Source organism: Heterocephalus glaber, unplaced genomic scaffold (assembly GCF_053883595.1).
Source record: "Heterocephalus glaber isolate CG9 unplaced genomic scaffold, H.glaber_assembly_v1.0 deba00001639, whole genome shotgun sequence".
NCBI classification, from domain to species: Eukaryota; Metazoa; Chordata; class Mammalia; order Rodentia; family Bathyergidae; genus Heterocephalus; species Heterocephalus glaber.
This window is the reverse complement of record NW_028258395.1, coordinates 33,636-59,157: the sequence shown is the minus strand read 5'-3', so window position 1 is coordinate 59,157 and position 25,522 is coordinate 33,636. Positions and strand designations below refer to the sequence as shown.

Below are 25,522 nucleotides of genomic sequence, written 5' to 3'. Positions count from 1 at the left end.
CTGCACCTAACATCGCATTGTTCCATTACATTTATGCCATCATATCAATTATATGTGGGAGCTACAAGTGACAGGAGACCTGAGGGCCTGGATATCAGTGCACAAAGAGGGAGAGAGATGACCCTAGAGAGACTCAGGGGCTGCTCACCTTAGTATTTTTTAAGTTCCTATAGATTGGAACATGTTGTGATATTTCCTCTAAAGTAGATGGAAATTGTTCCACTTTTTACTTCACATCCACTGAAAGAGAACACCTGGAAACAGTGCACTGACCTGTTTGTTCACTAAGTGACAAAAGCTCAAAGATATGAATGGGACTGGGAGCAAGAAAGGGCTCTCAGCAGGTCCAGGGTGCAGTCTAGCAGTCCTGGCCGGGCCACGTGACCCACAGGACCTTTGACACTAGGACACAGTGGTGAGACTTCGGAGAGAGTCGATGGGAAACCCCAGCGCTGAAGGGTGGTGTGAACCCATGGTGCCGGTGGGAAAATCCATGCCCTCTGCTCCGCAGCTCTGTTCCATTCAGAAAGAAACACATATAAAATAGCTCCCGTGATGCTAGAAATAAAGATCTGAACATCGAACGGCGTATTGAGTGGCAGTGTGGCCGCAGCTACCCCTCATGAGCCGCCTTCGCTCAGACAAACAAGCCAGAGCTACAGACTCAGGGATTCCGTGCAAAGCAGGAGCACACGTGGGCTCAGACCGGAGCAGGACCAGAGGCAGCTGCACTGCTGTGTGGCCCAGACCCGGGCCTCGTGCTGACATCACTCAGCACTGCAGGGCGTCCCCTGCCGCTGAGAGGAGGGAGGTCAGGTCTGCTTGACCAGTGCGGCCTCCGTGCGTGGACCCAGCGGGACACTGCTTCTGCTGCCGCAGCTTCTGTGTGCAGTTCCCTTGCTCACTGTCCGGCCCGGCGGGGAAGCTCCGGACACCGCAGGTGGACTTCTCCCCCACCCTGTTCTCTCCGCCTTCAACAATGCCTTCCCAAGCGCTTCCGTGAAACCTCAGCAAGCAAACGTTTGCCTGAGACTTGCATGCTCGGGAAACTGGATCCAAGGCACTATCTGACTTAGAGTGTTACTTCAGTAACTCCTGCGCATGTGCCGAATCGCTCTGGGTTTCCGGTAGTGCTATTATTGATAAGATAGCAGTGACTCTGCAACAGAGCTCTAAAGCCGTTGAAGCAGGTTAGGGTGCTAGGGTGAAGTGTGCACACGGACAGTCTCAAAGCACGAGTTTGTCAGTGCAGAGGTCTGGAATTATTTAGTATTTAGATATCTGACCCTGTCTTTTGAAAAAGAAAACAAAATTTAGTTTCAGAGTCATCTAAGAACTTTATCTTTTTTCATGACATTTAAGTTTTTATTTTCAAAATTATTTTATATGAATGATCGCTATTTTAAATACCTTAATTTAATATCAGTTATTAAAATACAATCACAGTCTGAACACAGAATCCTCAGTTTATACTTTATTGGTGATTAGCATAACAGTGTAAATTTTTAACTGAAAACAAATCTAACTCTATAGCATATAAATCTTATCATACTACAACAGTGCAATTCAAACCTATCAAATATGTGAGAGGTTATACAAAAATATCCAAGCTCTGTTGGAAATATTGATTTTATTCTAATGTTAGAAGTTGTGTTTTAAGAGACCTTTTCAAAGAAAGCGAGTGACATAAAGAGAGGGTGACCTTTACGTGGGTTAAATCCAATGTCTTCTATCCGGATCACTTTCCTTTCTTAATTGTCCAACAGCTCAGCATCGTCTGTCTCATTGCTGAACGGATATCGCATTACTGTCACTAACGGAAAGGAAAAGCATCCTTTGTTAAAATAGTCATAAAATCTTGTCTGTTAAAATTTGAAAATATAAAATCGACCACTAAAGGTAATAGAAATGGAAATATTTTATTATGTTCATATTTTGTGAAATAATTTTATAGTTAATCATCGATTCAGCAGCTGTATATGTTTCAAAAATATAATTGATGACATTAAAAATATTCACTGATAATTAACAATGTCTCGTTATTTATAATAAATAATCAAGGTGGTGTTTGAATTAATACATTTTTTTCCCTTAAACACATTACAATAAATTCTATTGACTCTTGTCTATGCTTCCATTGTAAAATGAATTTCTTCGGCTCTCCTAGTAAGCTTTCCAAGTTACCCTGTGTTCTTCAATGTCGGCTTATCTTTTCAGGAACTCTTCTCAACTGGGGCTGACTCTGTTTCTCAAGGCCTGAAGAAACTCACATGGAGGAGTAGAAAAGGGGAGAGAAATCCCCCAGATGCTGCAGAGCGTGCTCATGGGAGGTTCGCTCACAGTGCACCTGGACAACACAGCGAATCATTTAAAATACCTGAGTCCTGAGCATTCACACTTTGTCCCGAGTGCCACCTTGGAGAGAGCAGGTCTGCAGATTGGTTGTCAACCCTGGGCTTTGCACCCCGCCTCCACCTTACAGCTACAAACTTCAGCCATGCTACTCGACCTGCCTCTGCCTCACATGAAAATGGGACTGGTAAATACAGCGCTAGGCTTCTAGGATGGGTGGAAACCCTAAACGCATTTATAGACGTGTCCTTGCTCCATAAAAATTGCCCAAGAATGTGCCAGGTTTTGTCCGATGCAAAAGAAGGAACTCTTGCCTTCTTGTCTGCAATGCACATCCAGCTGCTGGCCTGTAAGACTCGGGAGGTTTGCCTGACAGAGATTCTTTTCTTTTTGTTTGCTTCTTGGTACTGAGGCTTGAAGTCAGGGCCTTTACATTTTTCAGCTGCGACAGGGTCTCCCTAAGTGGCCCAGGCTGCCTTTGAGCTTGCCATCCTTCCAAAAGCCTCAGCTTCACGAAGTGCTGGGATTACAGGTATGGGCCACAGTACCCAGGTGACGGTGACACTCAACAAAGAAACTAATTAAGAAGCTCAGTATTAGGGTATGGAGGGGAAAACCGAGGCATTTAATATGGAAGATGCTCTCCTGGAACTGGTGGGACTCACATGCTCACCGTAAGCACCACACAGGGTTGGGGGGGCCCAGTCCTCCCAGGGAATGTGCTCTGCATTTCACATCAGGAATCACTCTTACTCATTTCCTTTGACATGATAGTTAAATGACACATTTTTTATTCATTGAGTTTATTGGTACATTTTAGGTATACAGTACAGTTACATTCATCATTGGGGATTTGTACCTTTACATGATGCATCTTGGTTCTTATTTTTTTTCCCCCATTCCCTGCCCTCCCTTCAACCCCTCCACCCCTCCCTATTTACAAAGACTGTGTTTCTATTTTTTCCTTTTCTCCTATTTTTTTCCTTTCTCTTCTTTCCTTTCCCCTACTTCTCCCATTGCCCCTGCTCCTTTAGACCTTTCCTTCCTATTACACAATATCAATTATACCTTTTAGTCCTTATTTACACTTTCAGTTTCTCACACTAGAGAAACTATTCAGTATTTACACAGGTGTGTCCTGTTTATTTCACTTAAGAGGATGGCCTCAACAGAAAGCTTGGTATAGTTAATATACTTTTACTTGTTCTACATTTTGTCAATATAAAAGTCACAATTATTCACAAAGACATGAAATGACAGAAGACAGCAGGAAGATGGAAGAGAGAGACAAGTGAGTTGTTTCCTAACTAAAGAAAACAGTGCGTGGAGTTGGCCCTCATTAGCTAAGAACTGACTCTTCTTTAGAGGCCACAAAACTACTAGGTATAAACTTTTCTGTTGGGTACACACACATGTGCATGCACGCACACGCACACACAACCATAGATCCTTAATGGGATAGTGGTATTCTAGATTGAACATACATTGAAAAAAAAAATGATTGGGACAGAAACAGTCCTGTGACTGTTCTTGCAGTTGCACCAGGGGATCATGGAGAGTTCTGAGAGAGAAAACCCTGAGGACCAGACCAAGAAGGAGTTGGTATTAGTGGTGTAGTGACTTCATGCAGCAGAGGCAATGAGAGAGTACATTGAAAAACTGGTGAAAGCATGTGAGCTTTTGGTGCCCAAGAATATCCATTTCATAAAGCTCTGTTTTAAATATGAAGCTCGACACAACATGCCTCAATTTTAGCAACAGGCAGGAAGCCGGTGGAAGAACGATTTCACCTTGATGGTGAGAATGCCCCTGTTCCTGTGGCCCAGAGCCGATGATCTGGCCCCTAGAGGGGTGACCGGCAAGGCTGGGGTCACATGTGGCCCAGAGTGCACGACGTGACCCACTGTGTTTGTTCTCATTTTAAAAATCTGCATTTTGTCTACATTTTTGGTGCACATGATAAAATAGTGCGTACTTCACAGACAGGCACCAAATGTCTTAAAAGCACAAAGATGTGCTGGGATTGTTGCTGAAAATGTATTTTCTAGTAAAGCTATGCAGTGGGAGAAGTGAAATGCCATACTGCACTGCTGTTGTCCCTGGTGTGTAGGGTATCTGCGTCACCCTGCTGTACGTAGATTGTGATTTGTAACTTTTAGGACAGAAAGATGCTTGTCGCTGGAGACCAACACAGATGTGTAGTGAGGTGACAGACAGTTTTCTGTCTTATAAGTCTTTGCTGTTATCTTATGCTTAGCATTCTAGCAGTTTACTCAGGCACTTCAGAGAAAACAATGTTATGTTCTTAGATTCAGTTCAAGGTAAGCTTTCTGTACTGTGATCACACTTTGTGTTATATTAATCATGTGTTATATTTTTTTCAGTAAGTTTATTGGTACATTTTAGGTATACAATATGATGACATTATATTAATCTAGAAAGGACAGCAATTCAGATTGGCATTTTCCAACTGCTCTTACTTTTCACAAAAACCTAAAGTAACTGCTGAAACACACATTTCCAAGTCCTGCCTTTCAAAGTGGTAGTGTAGCGTCCATGAATGTACAAACTGCAAAGCACTTTAGACAATTCTTATGATTAAGAAAATGGAAAACATCCACTCCAGGGTGCTCCTGAACTTTTTACTGCGTTTTTGACAGAGACATTGTCATCCTGACAGCTTTTCCCTCGCACACATAATGCTGATCTAGATTGGCAGCATATGAAATTAACATCAAACTGTAATTGTGTATGTTAGATTTGTAGTGTACCATAATTGCTGGGTAGTATTATGGTTTGTAGGTGTTTATTTTGGCTTTATTTACAATCATTCCAAACCCAGGCAACATAATGTTCCTCTCCACCTACACACGGCCTTTTGATGTTGGACTCCTAGGACAGTCCCACGAGGAACCAGCAACCCCTCTTCTGTGGGCCCTCTCCTCTCCTGCTGCTGATCTGTGGGTCCCGCTTCACTTCTTCTCTGCCCCGACCTGCCCTCACTGTTCCTCCTGAGGGTCCACCCAAGCCACTCATGACCGATCCCCCACACTTGAGGACATCACAAGGTCAGTCCCTCTGCGTATTGGCATGTTTCTGGGTTCTAGCTGCACCCTGGGGTCACCAGAGGGGAAGGCTTTGCTTTCAGAGCATTGAACCCTGGTCAACGAGGGCGTCTGTGAGTCAGAAATAAATGCCAACTTCTCTTAACAGGAGTAACACTCACACCTGTTATCCCAGCACTCTGGGAAGCTGAGGCAGGAGATTTCAAGTTAAATCCAACCCTTGGCAACTAAGGGACTTAGTGAGGCCTTGTCTCCAAGTAAAACAATCAGTAAAGGATGGGGTGGGCCGCTCAGTGGGAAGGCCCTTGGTTCAGGCCCCAGTGGGACACCTCCCATTTACAGACAAGAGCACTGAGGCTCAGACAGACAGCTGACTTCCCCAAGACTGCACGGAAACTAAGTGATTCACTGAAGACTCCAGCTTTATCTCCTATTTCCAAACCCCAGTGCTTCCCTCCATACCTTCAATGTCTGAGCAGTGTCTTGTCTGTACTTCACTCCATCTATTGTTCCGGTAAAAATGCCCAGTAGTTCATCTCTCTCACACACATGAGAGAGAGAGAGAGAGAGAGAGAGAGAGAGAGAGAGAGAGAGAGAGAGAGAGAGACAAGAGAGGAGAGAGATACACAGATACCCTGTTCTAGAACAAAAATATTTTGTAACTGTCACTCGACGCCATTTGTGCTGTTCTGCTCCTCCTATCTCTTTCTTCCTTCCCTCTAGAACATCTTTGGAAGGCCAGCTTACAAGTAATTACTCATTTCATTAAGACATTAATCCCACATCCCCTGAAATTTACTTCTTAAAGCTTACCAGCAATCTCTCCAACAGCAAATCCTGTCTGAAGCAAACATGATTTAAGTGCCCAAGGTTTTCCTGGCACTGGGGATAAATGCTTAATTAATATCTCACATTATCTTCCAAGAACCTCATAATAAAAAAGACAAAGCAAGAGACTAAGGACATTATCTGTCCTGATAAGTGTCTCAGGGGCACCATAGGACTTGTCCATTGCAGGAAGTTTATCCAGGGGCAGAGCTGGCTGAGCCATCTTACTTTGCAAATAGTTGATGAAGGGAAATAGGCATCAGAAAGGACACAAAATGAAATGGTAGTAAAATCAAAATATATGCAATGAGGTCTTTTGCAGAAGAAGGAAGGTATAGCACAATGTGACTAAAACTGAGCTTTATTCTCAGAATTAATGGGATACAGTTGGGTTGGATACAGATGAAAAGAGTGAAGAACATCCCCATTTTCATGAGCTAAGGATATGGGATTTGGGCAGTGTGGACTTAGTTCCAACTCTTTATTTGCTAATAGGAGAATCTGGAACATTTTATGTCTCTCTTCCATGGTTTCATGAGGACTGAACACTAGCATGGCTTTTGCTCACAGGTGCGGAACTGAAACGCTCATGCGGTGTGGACCACACATAGTTTGTGCTATTGTATTGTGGCAGAGAAGACTGCTGTAGGATTTAAGAAACAGGTAGGAAACAGTACGGGCAGTTAGAGGACTTGCCTCATCCTGTGAAAGTGATTAATTAAGGCTATTCAGGAGGTAATGGAGATGAATGGGAGACAACAGAATATATTTTAAACTACTCAAAGGGCAGGGTTTGTGAATTTTCAGTATCGCAAGAATTCATGAATCATTGTGATCAAGAGTAATTAAACAATCATTTTTAATAGTAGAACAACTTACATTGCTCTTGAACTTCTAAGAAATAAGCATTTATAATTTGTTTAATTAAGCATCTTTCTCATAATCGAAACTTGACAGTATGCTAATCACAGTGCTAATTGTGAACCCTTTTCCATTTTTTTAAATACTTCATAAACATATGAATATTGATACAATATTCCACTTCTTACCAGGATCGATTCCACAGCCATCATAAACTACTGATGGCTGGAAGAAATAAATCTGCAATTATTATTTTATTCCACATTTGTATCTGTAGATGCTGATATTATCAATGACCTTATAAATCCTAAGAGGATTACTACTTCACAGTTTACAGCCCCAGTGCATTAGTCATCTGTACTTTGAGAAATCTGACAATTGTATAAAATAGTTTTCTTGTTTACTGTGACTCATGTGTTACTGGTAAGTGATTATTTGCAACATACTGAAAGCTTCCTCACCGTTTCAGAGCAATCTGCTTGTTTATGTTAAAGCTTTACTGGGGCCATATCCAAGACACTGCTCCCTGTGACACAAAACTTCCTGGCAGCTTGAAGGAGGCACCTTCTGTTGATTTCATAACAAAGGCTTGGAGGAGTCAGAACTAGCCAGGCCCCAGGTCATTAGAGACCCGAGAAAGCCCCATGTGGATGGGATATCCAGTGCGCCCAGACCCCTCTCTGAGTTGAGTAGATACTAGAAGGGAAGAAATTGTGTACAACAAGCCTAGGTAGCTCTTTTAATGGGTACTACAGAAATGGGACAGTGGCTGAAAGGGCAAATAGGATCAAGGAAAGTACTTTGAGAGCTGAATACAATATTTTAAGTCATAATAGATAATAAAAATCATGCACAAGAAAGATATATTTATATAGAGAGAGTTTTTTTTCCATCAGAAGGCCAGCGAGTTGGTACCCTAGCAAGAACTGGAGAGGTGGACATAGGTTGGAGAAGGTCACTTCTGGGCCCTGGGTGGTTGGGCTACCAGGCAGGCTATGCGCAGGTTAGTGGAGTTCATTTTAAGAGGCTGGGAGAGTTTTTAAATCTGATTATTATCTGTAAAATGTAAATGTAAAATTGTAAAATGTGCAGGGATATCCCAGTTGAGCATGAGAAGTGGTGGATGTGTTAGCGATTTGAGAAAAGCAAGGCAGCTGTGAATGTTCATCATTGTGTGTGGTAAAGGGAATTTGATTAGGAATCTGTAGTCTACTGTGACTGCTTGGAAACATGACCTCGAGTTTGAAGTGAGTCCAAAACACATAATTGTGTTCTTTTCATCAGGAACACACAGCAGTCACAGAAAGGGTGGTAGATGGAGTCAACCAGGTCTGAGGCTTTTTTCCTCAGGGAGTTTGAAGGAGACAGTGAGGCAGAAGCATGAAATGTTTGTGGGTAGACCAGCAGGCTGGATGATGGAGGCCAAGCCAGTTGAGAAGTGATGTGGCACATGGGAGAGGTGAGGGAGCAAGGAAAATAACGGCATCAGCATGGAAGATTTGGGATCAATTAACCAATGTCTAAATATCTTTGACTAAGTCGGGCCATAACAGAAAGCATGACATATATTTTAACTCATTTTTCCATTATCGTGATTAATAATAATAGTCTTGCGGTGGCCATAGGTTTGGTATCTGGAATAGGGAAGAAAAAGAATAGGAAGAAAGGAGTAAGCCAGACTAGTCAACCTGATGTTGATTGATCACTTTCGTGGAGGTTCAATAGGCCATGAAAGACTCCAAGAAACATGCTAGGAAAAATCTTGGGAACCTAAAAGTAAAGTCATTGATGAATTCAAGAACCATAAGAATAGTTAGTGCTTGTTAAAGTGTGGCACACACCTCAAAGTGTAGTAATTTGTGGAGGAAGAAAATGCACATTCGACAAGGAAGAAATGAGGGAAAACCACTCATCCTCCCTCTCTAGGCTTTGAGATGGAGGGTGTGTGTGGAGGGGGGATTCTACACAGCAAGCTCTTCAAGAAAAGGAAAACAAATCCATTAGTGCAAGAAGGTGAAAGAGCCTGCTGAGCATGTGTGCGCATGTGTGGAAAATGCAGGGCTGAAATGTTCTCAGATGCAGCTAACTTGGACTACGGGGTGGCAGTGTGAACATCTAAAGTAGGAGAAACACAAAAGACAGAAGGAACTCTGGACCCAGTGAAAGGAAAGTTAATGAAAAATCTTGAAATTTGTATACCATGCTTAATGCCAAAACATGGAACCTTTTCCCCACTGTTTCCCATCTACAAAAATAGACACCTTCACAGGATCTTGCCCCGGTTCCAACCCATCCACCAGGCTGCCTCCACCTGGGTTAGCTCACAAGGTCATAGCTGTTCTCTGAATTTCCAGTGTGCCCATTGTACACATCGTGTACTCTGATAAGAATCAATAAACTGCCATGCATTATTCCCGTCAATATTTTACTTATATAATCTCCCAGCTGGGAGGTGAGTTCTTGAAGAGTGAAGACTATTTCATCCTTCTGTAAATTCTCCCAAGTAATTTGTAGGGTGAACTCTACTGTAAAGTTTTTCATAAATATCTGTTACTTTAATCTTATTATTTAAAAATAACTGTTAATTACCATCCATTTACTGGAAAAGATTTTACCTATCCAGAGTCGAATGTAGTTTTTTATATAAATTAATTGTGCAATAACATGATCTTCTACATAGAAGACCCAAAAAATTCCACCAAAATATTCCCAGAATTAGTAACTAAATTTAGTAGTGTGGCAAGATACAAAGTCAACACACAAAAATCAATAGCATTCCTGTGCACCAATAATAAACTTACAGAGAAAAACATTAAGGAAATAATATCACTCACAATAGCATCAGGAAAAATGAAATACTTAGGAATTAACTAATCAAGGAAGTGAAAGACCTTTACATTACTCTGAAATGTCTTGAATGTTTAGTTAAATAAATCAGACAAAACAAGTTTAAATATCATAAGGTTTATCTTATATGTGAAACTCAAAGTATGAATAAAAGCTAAAATAAAGTAGATAACAGGAAGTCGCAAGATAGATCTTTTGCAAATGGGAAGGACACGGAGAGATGGCAGGAGGGCAAAAGGCGGGGAGGGGAGGGGGGTAAAGAAGAGGTTTTAGATGCCTTGTGTACAATACCACCTCCCACGAGGGGTGTGGCCACTGTGTGCTGCAAACATGCACTAAGAAAAATGTAAATAGATGAAACATTTTAAGATGTATTATTAGTACAAAAAGCCAAGAGTTAATTCTTCAATTCAGGACAATATACACTTAGGGGTTAGTGTTTTAATTATAATTTTTAAAATATATGTGAATAGCAATCTCAATGAAATCATCTTGACCAGTGTGGCCAGGCAGCAGATATTTGTCCCTGAGTGGCGTAAAGGTCATCACAGGCCTCTGTAGAGAAGACCACACTAGATTATGCAGGAAAGTTTGCTCTACTTAAATTGTTTTTTCAGAATTCAAAAGAAAGGAAAGAAAGAGTAAAGGAAATTGGCAAATAAACTGTGTCATCCATACACATCATCAACTTAGATCTCTACAGGGCAGAGGCACTGCTGTTTTCATTACTGATGTCCCCACGCCCAGTGCCTTTAAACTGGGTGCCAGCTCTTTAGCCTTCAATTTTCACTTCCACCTTCAAACGCACTGCGTAAATCCTCTCATTTCTACTCATAAGTCACCATGCACAATAACTTATATGCAAACGGTTTTTGTCTGGGCCTGAATGATTGTATTAGTAACTGTAATGTGGTTTTACTAACCGCTCTCACCTGATGATTTCCAGGCAGCAAGCTGAGTTTTGTGCTTGGCTTGGGGTCCTTACCCAGTGAATTTCCATGGCTACAAAAAAGAATTAAAGAAATATTAAAAAAGATACAGCTAGTACTTATATGCATAATTAATAAATGATGTGATAGTTTACCTTTATAAATCAATAATGTTATATTTAAATAATCCTTAATGTGGCTCTTAACAGATGCCTATGTAAGTCATAATCATTTATGTTCTTAAATTCAGATTAGTAGATGTGTTTATTATTAGTAATTGGTGATATTATCTTTTCTTCTCGATAGAAATGGAGCTGTAAGTTAAAACCATACCCATTTCATTTTATGCTCTCATTCCATCATTAAATAAGCAACTCAACTTAGTAACAGTGGTAATGCTATCCAGGGGCAGCTCCAGGACTGGACCACAGCACTCATTTGGAAATTTGATTTTGCTTTCTTCTCTGTCCTCCTATCTAGAATTTTAGGTGGTCAAGTAACACTGATAAATTAGATAAAACTTTACAATTTGATTAATAAATTTAAAATCAATGTTTTATATCTCTAAATTTGAAACACATTAAAGCATATAGGTCTCAAAAAGCCTAAAGTTTCTTTCTGCAAAACATCAGATCTGTTTTTACCGTGGTCCCAAACCTGGCTCCTTGGCAGCGAGATTAGAATGACTCCGCTGTTGGTCGCAGTGAGGGAATAATCTTGAACAGGCGGGCACACTGTACAGGAAAGAATAACAATAACAGACAGGACATTCACAAGGAAACTAAGTGCTTCCTTTTTCAGAAATGATCAAAATTAGTTCCATGCTTTGACCTTAATCAAATAGCATTAAGCTTACAATTAACACCACTATGCAAAAAAAAAATGAGTTAGACAGCATCTAAGAATAATGCCCATTAGTAAGTATTTTGTTTGATTATTGGAATGAAAATAATATCCTTAAATCACTTACCTAGAATTTCTGTAAGAAAAAAATCAGTTTCCAATTTGGGGAAAGTAGGAAAAAATAGAAAACAATGTCTTGGATATTAAAAATATATCAGATTTCTCTGCCATCTCTACATTCAAGAAAAATATGCATGCTGTGTGGTTGCCACTGGATACCTGGGAAGAAGTGTCTAGCTTAACAGACGTGGCAACACAGCACTCTATTCCCATCATGCACCTTGTGGCATGCACACTCACAGGCCTTCTCCCACCGTATCCTAGGGTTCACCCCAGAAACTCATCATAGACTTTTAAATCCATCTATTATACTTTCTTAATTCACTGTCTTCTTTGCTTTTTTAAAAAACTAATTTATTCAAGAAAATGATATTATGAATCTAAATATTGTTCTAAACTATATGTTGCCTTCAAAAGACATTTTTACACGCACTTCACTGTGTCCATTCCATAGCGAGGTTGTCCTACATACATTTTACTTTCATGCAAATACAATACTCTGCTACCTTTGGATTTTACTACATTACCTCATGGACTCTACACTGTCTTCCAAGATAAGAGGTAATCTTACGTTAGAGAGTAAATATGGTACAGGTCCCATTAACTGTTTCCATTTTTATGCTTCTCAAAAGGAAAATAAATCACCCTTGCACGTAGCTAAACTACATTTTGTGTCTTTCCTTCTCTTCCACCCTCCCCAGAAGCCCGCTTCAGTGATACTTTGTCTGTGAAACTCGCCTTGCATAGTCTCTCCGGGCAAGAGTGAAGGAGCAGAGACAGGGTTTAAGCCTCCTAACCCCCAGCCTGCTCCTTCCTGGCTGGGGTTCCACTCCTCCTGCCAAGTCCCTCTGCAGTAACCACTGAGCTCCTCAGAACTCATACTGACGGCTCTCACTTCCCCCTGTGTCACCTGTCGCACTGTCTGAGCCATAAGGGCCCAGAGATAAGTCTAGATAATCCAGTCCTCCATTGATATTAAATATAATCACATGCCTTGACCTTGTTTATGCATACAACAGCTAAATTCCATTTCTGTATTTTCTGTAGGAATATTGAAATCTCATTTCTTCTCCTTCCTTTCTTTTTTTCCCCAAACAGTTCTTAGCTGGAACCACTTGACTGAGCAGTTCGTGAACTAACAATGCTTTTGAACCAGAAGATCTTGCTTAACATCTTGAATCTAACTCTGAAACACTGACACTGTTCTCTCTCGGCTTTGTTGTGATGCCAGGGAGGATAACATCTATGCGACACTGAAAGTAATAGGTGGATTTCCACAGCCTTTCCTCTTCGCTTTCATCCCGTTCTTTTCAAGACATCCTTGATGGACTTTATGAGCTATGGACAAAATCAAATGAAAACGGCAAAGAAAATCTTACTCTTTGAAGAGGCACCACGAGAGAGCATACAGGCACATCAGGAGAAGAGCTCCAGTCAGGGTCAGCACCGCGGGGAACCAGCTATCCGGGCTCCAATAATACAAGATCTTCCTTTCCACAGAAGTAGTCATCTGAGAAACACAGTTCTTATTTACTCAGTGTTAAGGCAGCTATTAAAACACGAAGCACAGTACATGCTGAGTTCATCATCCGGGTCACTGCTTCTTGTTTCTATGTATTCGATATGATTATCACCTGATACTTATTTTAAATATTAAAAAATCTGCATGTAGCAAATTACAAGGCAAAATAAAGTAACCTTCTCCCAATAAAAACACGTTTTTCTTTAGAAATAAATAAAAGTCTTTGTTCCTAGCACTGTCACTGGCCAGATCCTCCTATCTGCTCACTTGGTGAACATTTGTCCCCTGCCTGGCTTTTCCTTCACCTTTACCTTCTGGAATCAGAGATCTCTAGTAACATCTACATATTTCATTGTATCGATTTCCTTCCATTCTGGATTTCTTTCCCTACTGGGAAATAAACTCTTACTGAAAAGTGACCATATCTTGCTCTTTTGGGGGCTTTCCACAGTTTTGGGCCCGGACAAGACATTAATGAGCATTGGCGAAGTGACAGACTGAATGAGTCAGCAAGTGTTTTACAGGGCAAAATATTATTTCACAAATGAATCAGATCACCGTGGGCCTTCTTGCTTCCTGGCATGAAAACACAATTTTTTTTCTCCAAGTTCCATATCTCTCTTACTACCTAAAGCGGGACCATTTAAGAAAGTAGAAACAGGAAGTTTGCTACAGATTCTGAGTATATCCAGGACTCGGGAAGAGGATATGCCAGCAGATGGCAGCATCTGACAGAGTAAGTTTGGTGACGCTCGGAATCCAGGGCGCCATTTCTTCAGGTAACACAATCCAGGAGGTGAGTTTCACAGCAACACATACACACACACACACACACACACACACACACACACACACGTGTGGGGGGGGGCAGAACTTTGCAAAAAACGAAAAAAGGGATTGATGATGGCAGTAGAAACAGCACTACTTATATAACTGGGGGGGGGTTCGGGTTACTCTTGGATTTTGCTAGTCTTTGAGATTAAATAAATCTGACTAAACATTCTGATTTATAGTACTATGGAACGGGCATGTCTAGACAAAGAGAGATCAAGAAACCAGACTAGGCTGAGTTTGTTGAAATGCTGTGTTCTTACTTTCCTAAATACACAATGCTACACTTTATTTCCAAAGAATAAAATAAATGGATGACAATTTGTCCCTTAATCACTTACCTCTATTTTCAGCTCATTAGCAAATAATACCCCTGCGAGTACCTGTTAGAGAAGAATGTGACTACGAACATGAGACCCAGCCTACACCAGTCTTCCTCCCTCCCTTCCTTCCTCCCTCTGTCTTCCTCCCTCCCTTCCTTCCTTTTCTTTTTTTTCTTGCAAAAATATTTATTCAACAATTTCTGTATTCCAGGAATCACCATATAAGAGATACATAGACTCTTAAAGCCAAAAGGGACCTGGCCATCGTTCATTCATCATTCGTCTTGAGCCAGGCCTGGTGCTGAGCCTCCTGGCTTAGTTATTTCCATGTTCCCAACCCCGTCTCAGCAGAGGGACATTCCCCACCACCTGTGCACAAAGAAGCCACTGAGGCACAGGAGCGCTGTGTGTCCGCCTGAGGGGCGGAGTTGTGGGTCCAAAGACCACGTTCCTTTCTGGACTCCGCTGGACTGCTCACCTCCAATGAGATTAGAGTTGTAAGAAAAAACCCCAATCTAAGTCAAGGGGCCAAGGGGCCATTTTATTAATCACCATAGCCCAGATGCAGTAGAAATTGTCAGTTTTCATCCATGAAAGTCCACCTTTACAGAACCAATTAAAGACATTTAAAAACTGTTTGGAGGTTAAATGAAAGAATCATCCTCACCTCTTACAGCTCACTTGCCTGACAAACAAGGGTATGCTTTCCAGTTTCTTTTTTTTTCCTTCTCTTCATCTTACACACACAAAAATATATCTAATACTTTTATTTTCAAAAAGGAAGCATCTTTCTACAGAGCATCTTTCTAAAAACTTTTTCAAAGTCTAAGACAAGTTTGGATATTCCATTGTTTCAGTAATGATGTAGAAAGAGCAGTCTTTCTACATGGATTAAATATAAATTAATGACTTGTATTTACATAGCATGCTTATTACAAGAGCTTTCATGTATCTGGTTTCATTTGATCCTTCTAACATCTTTGGTACAATACACAGAGCCATTCTAATCCTTCTAGTAATCCATGTACACAGAGTAAATATTTAAACGTGTATTGTGTGCGGCTTGGCACTTTATGCTTTTCAGTTGGTGATTCCAAACGGTTTTAACTGAATTTGAGAGTTAGCACTTCACACTCTCAGTCCTTTGCTTTCCTAGCTTACCCAATTTCACTTTATGTTTTAATTCTTTTTCAACGTTCTGGTTCCCCCAGAAGGACACAACCACGAGGACGAGAGCAGTCGCTTCTGTCCCACCCCTGCAGTCACAGCTGGGCTGCACTCACCACTTCTGGTCTTATCTTGTGTAGTTTATCCTTGCTCTGCTGGCCTACCCTTAAATCCAAAACTCTAAATTTGTATTGTCTTTAAAGCAAAATCCAAAATTCATAGCTTCAACTCCAGATCTTTATCAATCTCCTGAATACTTATTTTTCTTTTGTTGTACTGGGGATCAAACTCGGGACCTTGTGCTTGCGAGGCAGGCAGCGGAACCACTGAGCTAAATCCCGGCCCTTATTTTTCTTTCTTTTATTATTAGTACATGTTCACAGCACACAAGTCTTCCATTGGAGCTGGCTCATGTACAGAACACATCTTAATTCCTGTCTTCATCCTATTCCCTCTCCTCTGGCCTCTCTTCCTCCTTATCTTGATCTCTTTCCCATTCGAGAAAGAAAGAACTCTCTCTCTACTTCCTATTATCTATCTTCTATTTTGCTCTTTATTTATACTTTGAGTTTTTCTTATAAACCATCCAATATTCAAGCTTGTGTGTCTGATTTATTTCATTTAACATTATGGTCTCGAGGTGCATCCATTTTCCCACAAATAGTTCAAGTTTGTCTTTCTTTATGGCAGAGTATATGCCACTGTGTGTAAACACCACATATTCCTTATCCTTTTATCTGCTGATGGACAGAGAGGCCACTTCCAAGGTTTAGCTGTGATGAGCTGTGCTGCTGTAAAATATGGGTGTGCCTGGGTCCCTGTGGGGTGAGAGCTCAGCTCTTTCAGGAGTACACCTCCAGGAGGAGCAGGACACCTGCCTTTGCGCTCTGCCTCTGGCTAACTGCACACACTGGCTTTGCACACATTTGGTTGCTCTTCTTTTACAAATCAATCATGTTTTCTCACATCCATGTTCCTCAGTTTGCACCACTGATAAATGCCTTGGCTTCGCTCTGCAAATTAAAAGCCTACATAAGATTCAAATTTCTCTTTCTGGAGTTTCTTGCTCTTCAAGCCAGAACGTGCTGCATTGCCTGGCTTTCCCTGCTATACTCTTCCTTCCTCTACGGTACTTGTCAAAATAGCTTGCGATTTGCTTTATTGGAAATGAATCTCTATGTATTGTGGCTTACACATCTGTGCACGATTCAACCTCTTTATTCTTCACTCTCCCTTCCCAGCACACTGCCCTCCTGCTCGGAGGAGTCGTCAAACGTCAAGCATTTCTCTGTCTTTTTCAGTTTTCCTGGATCAGCCAGTTCCTGAGTTTGTGACCTTGCAAAAATTATTTCAACCCCCGGTACATCAGTTTTCTCCTGTGTAACAAGGACAACAATATTTAAAACTTTGAATCTGGTTAAATCATGTGATGGATTCATTTAATGTGAAAATTTAATGTATAAATAGATTTACAAGTATAAATTTCATGAGTAGGCAGGAAAAATTGTTCAAATATCAAGTTGAATGATTTTCTCCTAAAAACAACTATTATAATTTGCTTGAATCCTTATACCCTAAACTGTCTGTAAGTCATTGTAGGCCTTGGGTATAGGAGAGTGCAACATAAAAAATTTGTAAATTCATTTTTAAATGTCTGTTGAAATTTTTTCCTACTGCTCACAGGGTTGCCTAAGCAGACAGCATAAAGCACCAGGGGCAGGGAAATCAATGCCCAGGACTGACAGACACTGGGCTGTGTATGTCAGTGACATTTATCTCCCCTTAGGTAAATCACCAGTGAAACAAGAATTTCCCATCTGTTATTTGGGCACTAAGCTTCTTACAGCTGAGTGCAGTTAATTTGGTTTGATTCATAACCTTAATTACTTAGCTTGTTATATTTTACACGAAAAACAATAATAACAATCTTCCCTGTCAATAAGCCTTTCGTGAGTGGGTATCAGTCACAACAGCTGTCCGAAGCTACGATCCAGGAGAGCACACTTCATATTCCTGCAATGTGTACTCAAGTTGTTCCACTTAACTCTCTTTGAAGAGAAATATTTTTTAATGGTTGTCAATATAAGACTGTTATTCAAGTTTATATTCAGAAATATATATCTATATTTCAAGTTAAATATAGATCAGACTTCTATAGAAGAATGTTACTTTTTAGTAGTAAGACACTAACTTAGATATGCTGGTTTTGCACATCTGCTGAGAAAATCACTATAAAATAAATTGTAGAAAATATTAGTATCTTGGAGAAAACACTATAACTTTTTTTGTCTTTGGTGGGAACTATAAAGGAGAACTTAGCCATTTCACCAAACACTCATGATGAATGTTTTCGACCTATTTCTGTGCTGTCAATCAATTAGTAAACATTGATGAAATAACTAAGCTATGCTATTAAGTATTATTTGCTCCCATGTGCTGGGCACTGCACCGAGGGACTTATGAAATAGCTGTAAATAATCTCCTCAGGCAGATTGGAAACCGAGGCTCATCTGTGGGAAATGACCTGGTCCAGGTGTGCAGCGACAGAGCAGGAGGGCTGGGTCTCAGGTCACCTCCACTGTGGCCCACAGGACTTCTCCAGGATGAGCCACACTGCCCTCTTCCTGCTGTGCTGCTTGGGTCCTGAGATTGCTTATGATGTAAGAACTCTCCACAGAGCCTGTGTGAAGTCAGATGATTACCATTGCCTTCATTTTCAACTTCCTTTTGAGACTCTTACTTCCCATTAATTAGCAGGCCTGATCATATGATCATATTATGAATGAGTGAATAGGATGAGCATTTTAGAAATTCATCTTGAAATAGTTTTCAGAGCATTATATTTTTTAAGTTCGCTGCTTTTTCCTCTGCTTTATTATCCTGAGAGCCTCTATGAGTACTCACGTCCTAGGTGCCACTGCAGTAAATGTATGTTATTGAGAATAAAGGAACAAAAATTTTAAAGTAATTAATTGCCAAACTGTCACCATTCCAGAATGAAAGACATAATAAAGCAAACAAACTAATATAAAACAAAACAATTTCTGAAGTTTCTTTGATCTGTAATTTTTCTCACTTTGATTATCCGCATCATTACCCTTGAAGACCATGAGACTACCTTAGTATTTCATAAGATGTTAAGTTCAATGTTAGCTTCTAGTTTACAAATAACTTCTTAAAATAAATCAACTACATACTAACAACACATTTCCAAACAATTCTATCTTAAAATTACATAGTGTTAAATTTAATATCAATCTACTGAAAAGTACAAATATGTAACAAATTATATGATAAAAATTCAGAATTCACAACATGGAGTAAGCATTGCTCTATACTTTTCTTCTTGTCTAGATATTTTTGGTGTCACTAAATTTTGATTCGATGTTCTTCTTACATGTGGAAACCATATATAGCAGAGATTTATAAATATTTTAAGCTGGAGATGATCCCACAGCTTTAGGACTTTTATGTAGGAATTTCAGTATATGTGACCAAGAACAACCTCATTTGTTGACTGGGAGAGGAGGGTGATTTATTTATAAGGACATGATTTCCAAAGCACGTAAAGCCATCAAACAAGAGACAAGTGTAAATAATCTTCTCTTTTCTCTTAGGTAGGAGTCTACTTTCCCTAAAAAGAAACTCTAGCTGTTCTGTTGAGTTGCTCAGGAAAACTTACTTGCTTACTTTTCAGAAAATAGCATAATCAAGTAGAATCAGAAAAGTGAATTATAGACCAATTACCCAGCATGCAAATTCCTTATGAAATGACAGGCAAATACATGTCTTGCTGATTTCCATTAATGTTGCCCATATTTTCCTTATCTTGATATCTTGTTGCCCATATTTTTTCCAGTAGCCCCTTCCATAACGCTTCTTAGCTATTGTGTATCTATTTCCTACTGGGAGTTGGATGAACTAAAGATCACAAAAAATGAGTGAATGTAAAATGTGATTCTCATACTTACTCATGGACTTTATTTTTTATACAGTGGCTAAATATGTCACAATACCCTTAGGTGTGAATCCTTACATAGTTGCTTACCACGTCAGTTCTCAGCATTGCAGAAAGTGAAATGTCTGGGGGCCACCAAGAGGCTGTACTCCCGACCCACAGCTAATGAAAGAAGGGTGACCTAGCTGGTTAGTTCCCATGTCTACAGTGACAGAAGAACTTAGATGGTTTGTCGATAAAGGTTGAACAGCAGAATTAGGGAAGATACGCAAAAAAGATTCCCACCCCCTCCGAGGTCCCTGAGTGCGTTAACTGTTCCTCATGGAGGAACACACATTGCAGTTCCTCACATCTGTCCTGCATCTGATAGAGTCAATAAAAACGGCCTTGCAGGGCTTTGTTATTCTCCTTCCTGCACTCTCCACCTTCCGACCAACCCTAAACGTACTCATTAGGATCAGCGACACATTGCAGCCATCTTCTTACCAATTTTTGTAGAAATAACTTGCGATAATGGCTATAGATTTGTTCTAATTCTGCTACTACATTTAAGATGTTATAACTTACTAGGTTTTCTTTTAGTCCCTCCTAAAAATAATGTAAATCAATGCTGGGAGACTGAGAAATATATTTTTCTTAAAAGAATTACAAGAATTACTGGTAGTCATGTTTAGAAAATACAGAGGGAGTGAAATCGCAGAACAACATAGCCTCTGGAAATAGATCTGAGCTGTTGCTTAATTTAGTCAAATCAATCTCTATTTAGCACAATGGTACCTAGTTAATAAGGTTGCTACTAACTAGAAAAATACCTTATGTGGGTTTATAGCATTCATAAGACAATCAATTTGTGACCACTATTGTCATTATTTCTATGTTGCTGTTTCAGTCTTCACACAAGGAAAAAGACAGCAAAAGAAATTAGGGCAAGAGTTAGATATTGAGGGCCAGGGATTTAGCTCAGTGGTTCCACCGCCTGCCCTGCAAGTGCAAGGACCCGAGTTCCATCCCCAGTACCAAAAACGATAAAAGAGTTAGACATTGAGTGATCCCCAAAATACCACCACGACCTCCACTCCTCGGCAGACAAGACAAAACAGCCATTCAGGTCAGCTCACACCAAATGTATTTCTCCAATCTCTGCTGTAGTTTTAAGAAAAGTAAGTATTAGGCTCAGATTAACAGAAAGTGCCAGGGAGGTCTTCCCAGCATTAAAAATGACCATGATGTTGGATTATTTTTTGAAATGAAGGGTAGGAGTATAAAATACATGCTACTTCCTCTTCTGGTGGTTTAATATTTGCTTATTGTATATAAGCATTTGCTAATCCTACTCACTTTTAAATGTCTTCTACCTTCCTGACCTACTAAAAATAAGACCAAGATGGACAGGTCCAGTAGTGTGCCAGGAAATCAGTTCTTCAAAGACACCCCCCAAAAAAGCCTGCAATGTGGTATTTGTCAGTTCCTATAGTATAAATATGTCCACCATGCATATTTTAATCTGCCAAAGATTTGACATCCTGAATGTAAAATTTCTGAATATTTAACAATATGGTTCCATTAGCTGGAGTGAGCCAGCTTCAGCATAGCATTGCTCCAAATTATCAGCTGAGATCAAGATTCCAGGAATATTTGTTTCCAAATTATCTTATGAGGTATCCAATTGGTCTCTGAGAGCTCAAAGGCAGCCTTACAGTTGGATGAGCAGGGTAGTGGGGAAAACATATGAGGTCACAAAGATATCAGTCCTCAGCATCACAGAGCAACCTCGCTATTCTTAGGATTTTACTTTACTGTTCATTTTAAGGAAAAGAAACTGAAAAATTGCAATTCTCTCCCTCTCTCTCTCTGTCTCTGTCTCTCTCTCTCTCTCTCTCTGCAACTAGCAGGTTTCCTACTTCCTCACTGATAGGGTAAAACTCTTCATTATCCCAATATGCATTATGAAATATGGATGTGGTCTCAGATTGCACTAGTGAAAAGATTGGTTGAAGTTACTTATAGACTCTCCTTTCAACTCTTTATGCTGAAATCAGAGTGAAAGCCATCATTATAAACTGGGGTGATTTAAAGTCTCTACCATCTTCCACATTGCTACAATGCACATTAGTTCTGGACTCTTTATTATGGCTTAAATCTGCTGCACACAGTTACTTTTAGGAATTTTGATTCATAATTCCTTGGGGATTATTTTTTCAGGAAACAGTGTCTAGCCAGTTACCTCATTGTCTCTTTAGACAATCTGGACTTGAATTGGAAGAATTTATTCATTTCATGAAAGATGGCTTAGTTTCACTCTTCTCTGCTCGCCCCGAGATGGACCTCTGAATAAGCAGGTATGAGTTCAGAAACTAAGGTTAATCAGGAAAGGATTCGCAGTGGTACTGTTTATTCAGATTTGCTTAACTTTGGGTGCAATTATTTTTAGCTTACTTAACTAAGTTGTTCTATACTTGAAATAAAATGATTTCTTCCTATTTTCTTTCTTAAGCCCTAGGTACCATTTCACTTTTCCTCATGTCTATAAGAGCAGGGCATGTGTCAATGTATTTGAGGAATTTCTCTATAGCTATGTGTCAGTGGCTTATCTTGTTCTGTTTACTTTATACTAATGGGAATATACATTGCTCATGGAAACATTTTTTTACAAACTCAAATACAGTGATAAAACCATGTTTTAAACTAGAGTTGCATAATCAGAGCTGCATGGATGGCTTTTACAAGCCTCTAAAATGGAATATAAAATTATACACACACACAGTGTGTGTGTGTGTGTGCATTGATCTGGAGAAAGGAGCTATAGCTTTCATCAGTCTCAGCATCGATTCAGGAACCCCACCTCTCCCAATTAAGAGCTATCACATACCTTTCTTGCAATGTATGGCATTGGTCTTTGACTTACCACACACCATACTTGGCATTGTAAAACATGCAGAGGTCTTTGTGTGATGCCTTCAGTAAAATATAATTTACAGGATATTCTCCATTTTTAAAAAGAAACTACATGAAGTTTCTTGGTTGAAAATCTGCACTTAATAGTGAATTTAATGCTGAAGATGTCTGTTATATTTATAATGTAACTGAAATAATTTTAATTACTTTGGACTTTTTATCATCAGGTCGTTGTTTCTCTAAAACTTACAGGCACATATTGTTAGCAATCTGGCTTTCAGAATGTTCTATTTTCGTAATATGCTTTTATAGTTATATTTTAGAAGCAGATAAAATTCTGGCAGTATACTTTAACCGCTCAGAAATGTTTTTAAGTTTTCATATCTAATTCAACATTCTAAATAAAAAATATCTGCCCTGTAATAAAAATATAAAAGATACAGTCTATAATAACGATGACTAAATCCTTAGAGAAATTCACTTTCCCATGATATAGTATAAATCAACATAGTATAATACATAAACTTTAAATAAAAATGATGGTCAATTCTATAGCTCATATATATTTCAGATGTAGCAATTCATTTCTACATGAAGGCCTCATTACAGAGCCTATCTTTCTTATCTGGATTTTAAAAAGGAACTCTCAGCTGTTCTTGTGGATACTTCTTCTATCTACCAATTCCCTTTATATTCCTTACATCCTCACTCAAAAATCATTTAGAAACATCTGTTATCCTGGCCTTATACTTTCTCTTTAGCTTCCCTCTGATTGGAAAATAAAGTCCATATTCCTAGATTGGTGTACAGACATATTAAAATACATGCCTTACCTTTCCACCAAGTTCCCCACTTTTCTGAGCATGTGTCCTGATTATTTAAGTGGCTTCCACTTAGATATTCTATTATTGATAGCTGAAAAGCTTTTCTGTAACTCATTAAACTTTTCAAGCCAATAGCTATCCCAAGGTTTGGCCATATAGTTAGTAAACAGATGGATGGAGACATGGATGATCATTACAAGATAATTTTATAACAAACATAAATAACACCAATCAGTGATGTATTCAAAAAACTTTGAGAAATGCCACCTATTAAAAATTATCTTAAAATATGTAGGTCTGTTTGTGTGCCTGGTTACTCTCAAGAAAGTAGAAGTTACAAAGGGTGATCAAAATATGCAATGAATATTTAAATAAAAGTATTACAGCAAAAGACACGTTGCCATGAATCCCCCTCAGAAAACTTCCACTCCCCTTGAACTTCAAACACACTTATCCCATTATTCTTTCCACTTTCTGAAGCAGTTCCGAAGTCCTCTTTTGTGTCTTTATGACATGTGATAAAAAATATTGTGAATGCTGCTGCCAAGTGCCATTCAAGGGAAGGCAGGCTCGTAAGAACATGACAGTGTGTCCTTGACTACTTTCTTCATGGGATCCAAACCATGTCACTTCTGGCTCTTCCCTGAAGTCAAAATGACCATGAAAGGGAAGCATTTTAAATAGATCAAGATAACCATGGCAGAGCAACTAAAGACACAAAAGTGAGCTTCCAGAACTGCCCAGAAAGTGGCAAGAATGATGGAGTAAGCCTGATCACGAAGGCTCAGTACAGGGTCTAAGAAAGAGGGAATATTTGAGGAGAATTAACGGCGATGTGTCTTTCACTATAATAAATATTTTAAAATTTAAACATTGATTGTCTTTTTTGATCAACCTGCAGTAAAGTATGCCTGTACGGTAAATACCTATTTAGGTATCATTTTTCCTTGTTGCTCAACCGACAAATAAAACAATAGAATCCCTAATGTTGCTTTTGATGTTGTAATACTTTTTGCAAAGAGAAGCACATGTATCTCCCTGAGAAGAGGTAAATATTATATAAGCACACAAACAAATATTAAAGCATACATGACGTATGGAGCACAGCATTTTTTTTTGAGAATAAATTCATAAGTCATAGGTTGGTAATCATTTCCAGACAGCATTAACTAGTCTGCCTCTTTTACCAACCTTAACGTACTTTGCCAGTGGAAGTGTATGATTACAGTATCACTTAGCTCAACTACAAATTTAAAACTCCCTTCACATCTTGCTGCAGAATTTATTTTGTCTATTATGTTTTATTACAAGCCCTCTCTGCCTTGCTATATTTTGCTTTCTTAATCAGGAATTTGGATGGTGGAAATCTATGCGTTAACATAAGTTAAGAGATTTTTTTTTTCCACAGCAGTATAGGCTAAAGTAATCTCTCCCAGAGGAGTAAAATTCAGCAGAGAAAACTAAGAATAGGGAGGTGAGATTCATGTTGAGCCAGAAATGAAAAACAATACAATTTAACTCTTTGGAATGCTACTATGGCAACTCGCACCACAATCAATATAAATGTATCCTAGGCAATACCTACCTGCCTTATGACGTGATTTGAAAACGTGTGGAATTTGTAAGAAAGTTTCATGATCACACTTGTGGGTGAGGAGGGACCAAGGATTAATGTACAGCTGACCAGAAGAATTCTCATACTTAAAATCATGAATTATAACATTTAAACATATAAAATTTATGATTGAAAGCTCTATGGTAGTTACAGTTTTAATGAGTAGTGAGAATATAATATGAAGGATATTCAAGGATTGATTTACTATATTAAACTCTAATAGTTGAACAAAGAATATAAGCCTTCTCAGATTAATTTTGAAAGGTGATCTTGAACACATAAACTATGATATAAAAAATAAAATAACTTTGTAGACAGAATCACACAGTCATAAGGATTTGTCAGTATGTCTAGTTTTGCTTACATTTTACTTTTACTTGCTCTTCCCATGTCAGATTTTTCTGAAGCAAAAGTAACCCTTCCATCTCTTAAATGAGATGTTCTTCACTCTAGCGTACTGAGATTTCTCAAAAATTTCCCATGTATCTAGCTTTTGGTTCTTTGTTTTTGTTTTTGGTCATTTCATTTAAGAAAGCTTTCCT

General features: G+C 39.3%; 1 protein-coding gene across 1 annotated transcript in view; it reads right to left on the bottom strand.

Moving 5' to 3' along the window:
- Positions 1-1,462: 1,462 nt before the first annotated feature.
- LOC147822387 (cadherin-related family member 4-like) overlaps positions 1,463-25,522 on the bottom strand; it is a 56,892-nt gene continuing 32,832 nt past the window's right edge. Inside the window, exons 6-9 of the mRNA XM_087196921.1 lie at positions 13,225-13,355; positions 11,527-11,616; positions 10,886-10,955; positions 1,463-1,813 (exon numbers count right to left, since the gene is read on the bottom strand). Of these exons, the coding sequence (XP_087053047.1) occupies positions 1,811-1,813; positions 10,886-10,955; positions 11,527-11,616; positions 13,225-13,355 (294 nt within the window). The 3' untranslated portion in view covers positions 1,463-1,810. The remainder of the gene's footprint in view (positions 1,814-10,885; positions 10,956-11,526; positions 11,617-13,224; positions 13,356-25,522) is intronic.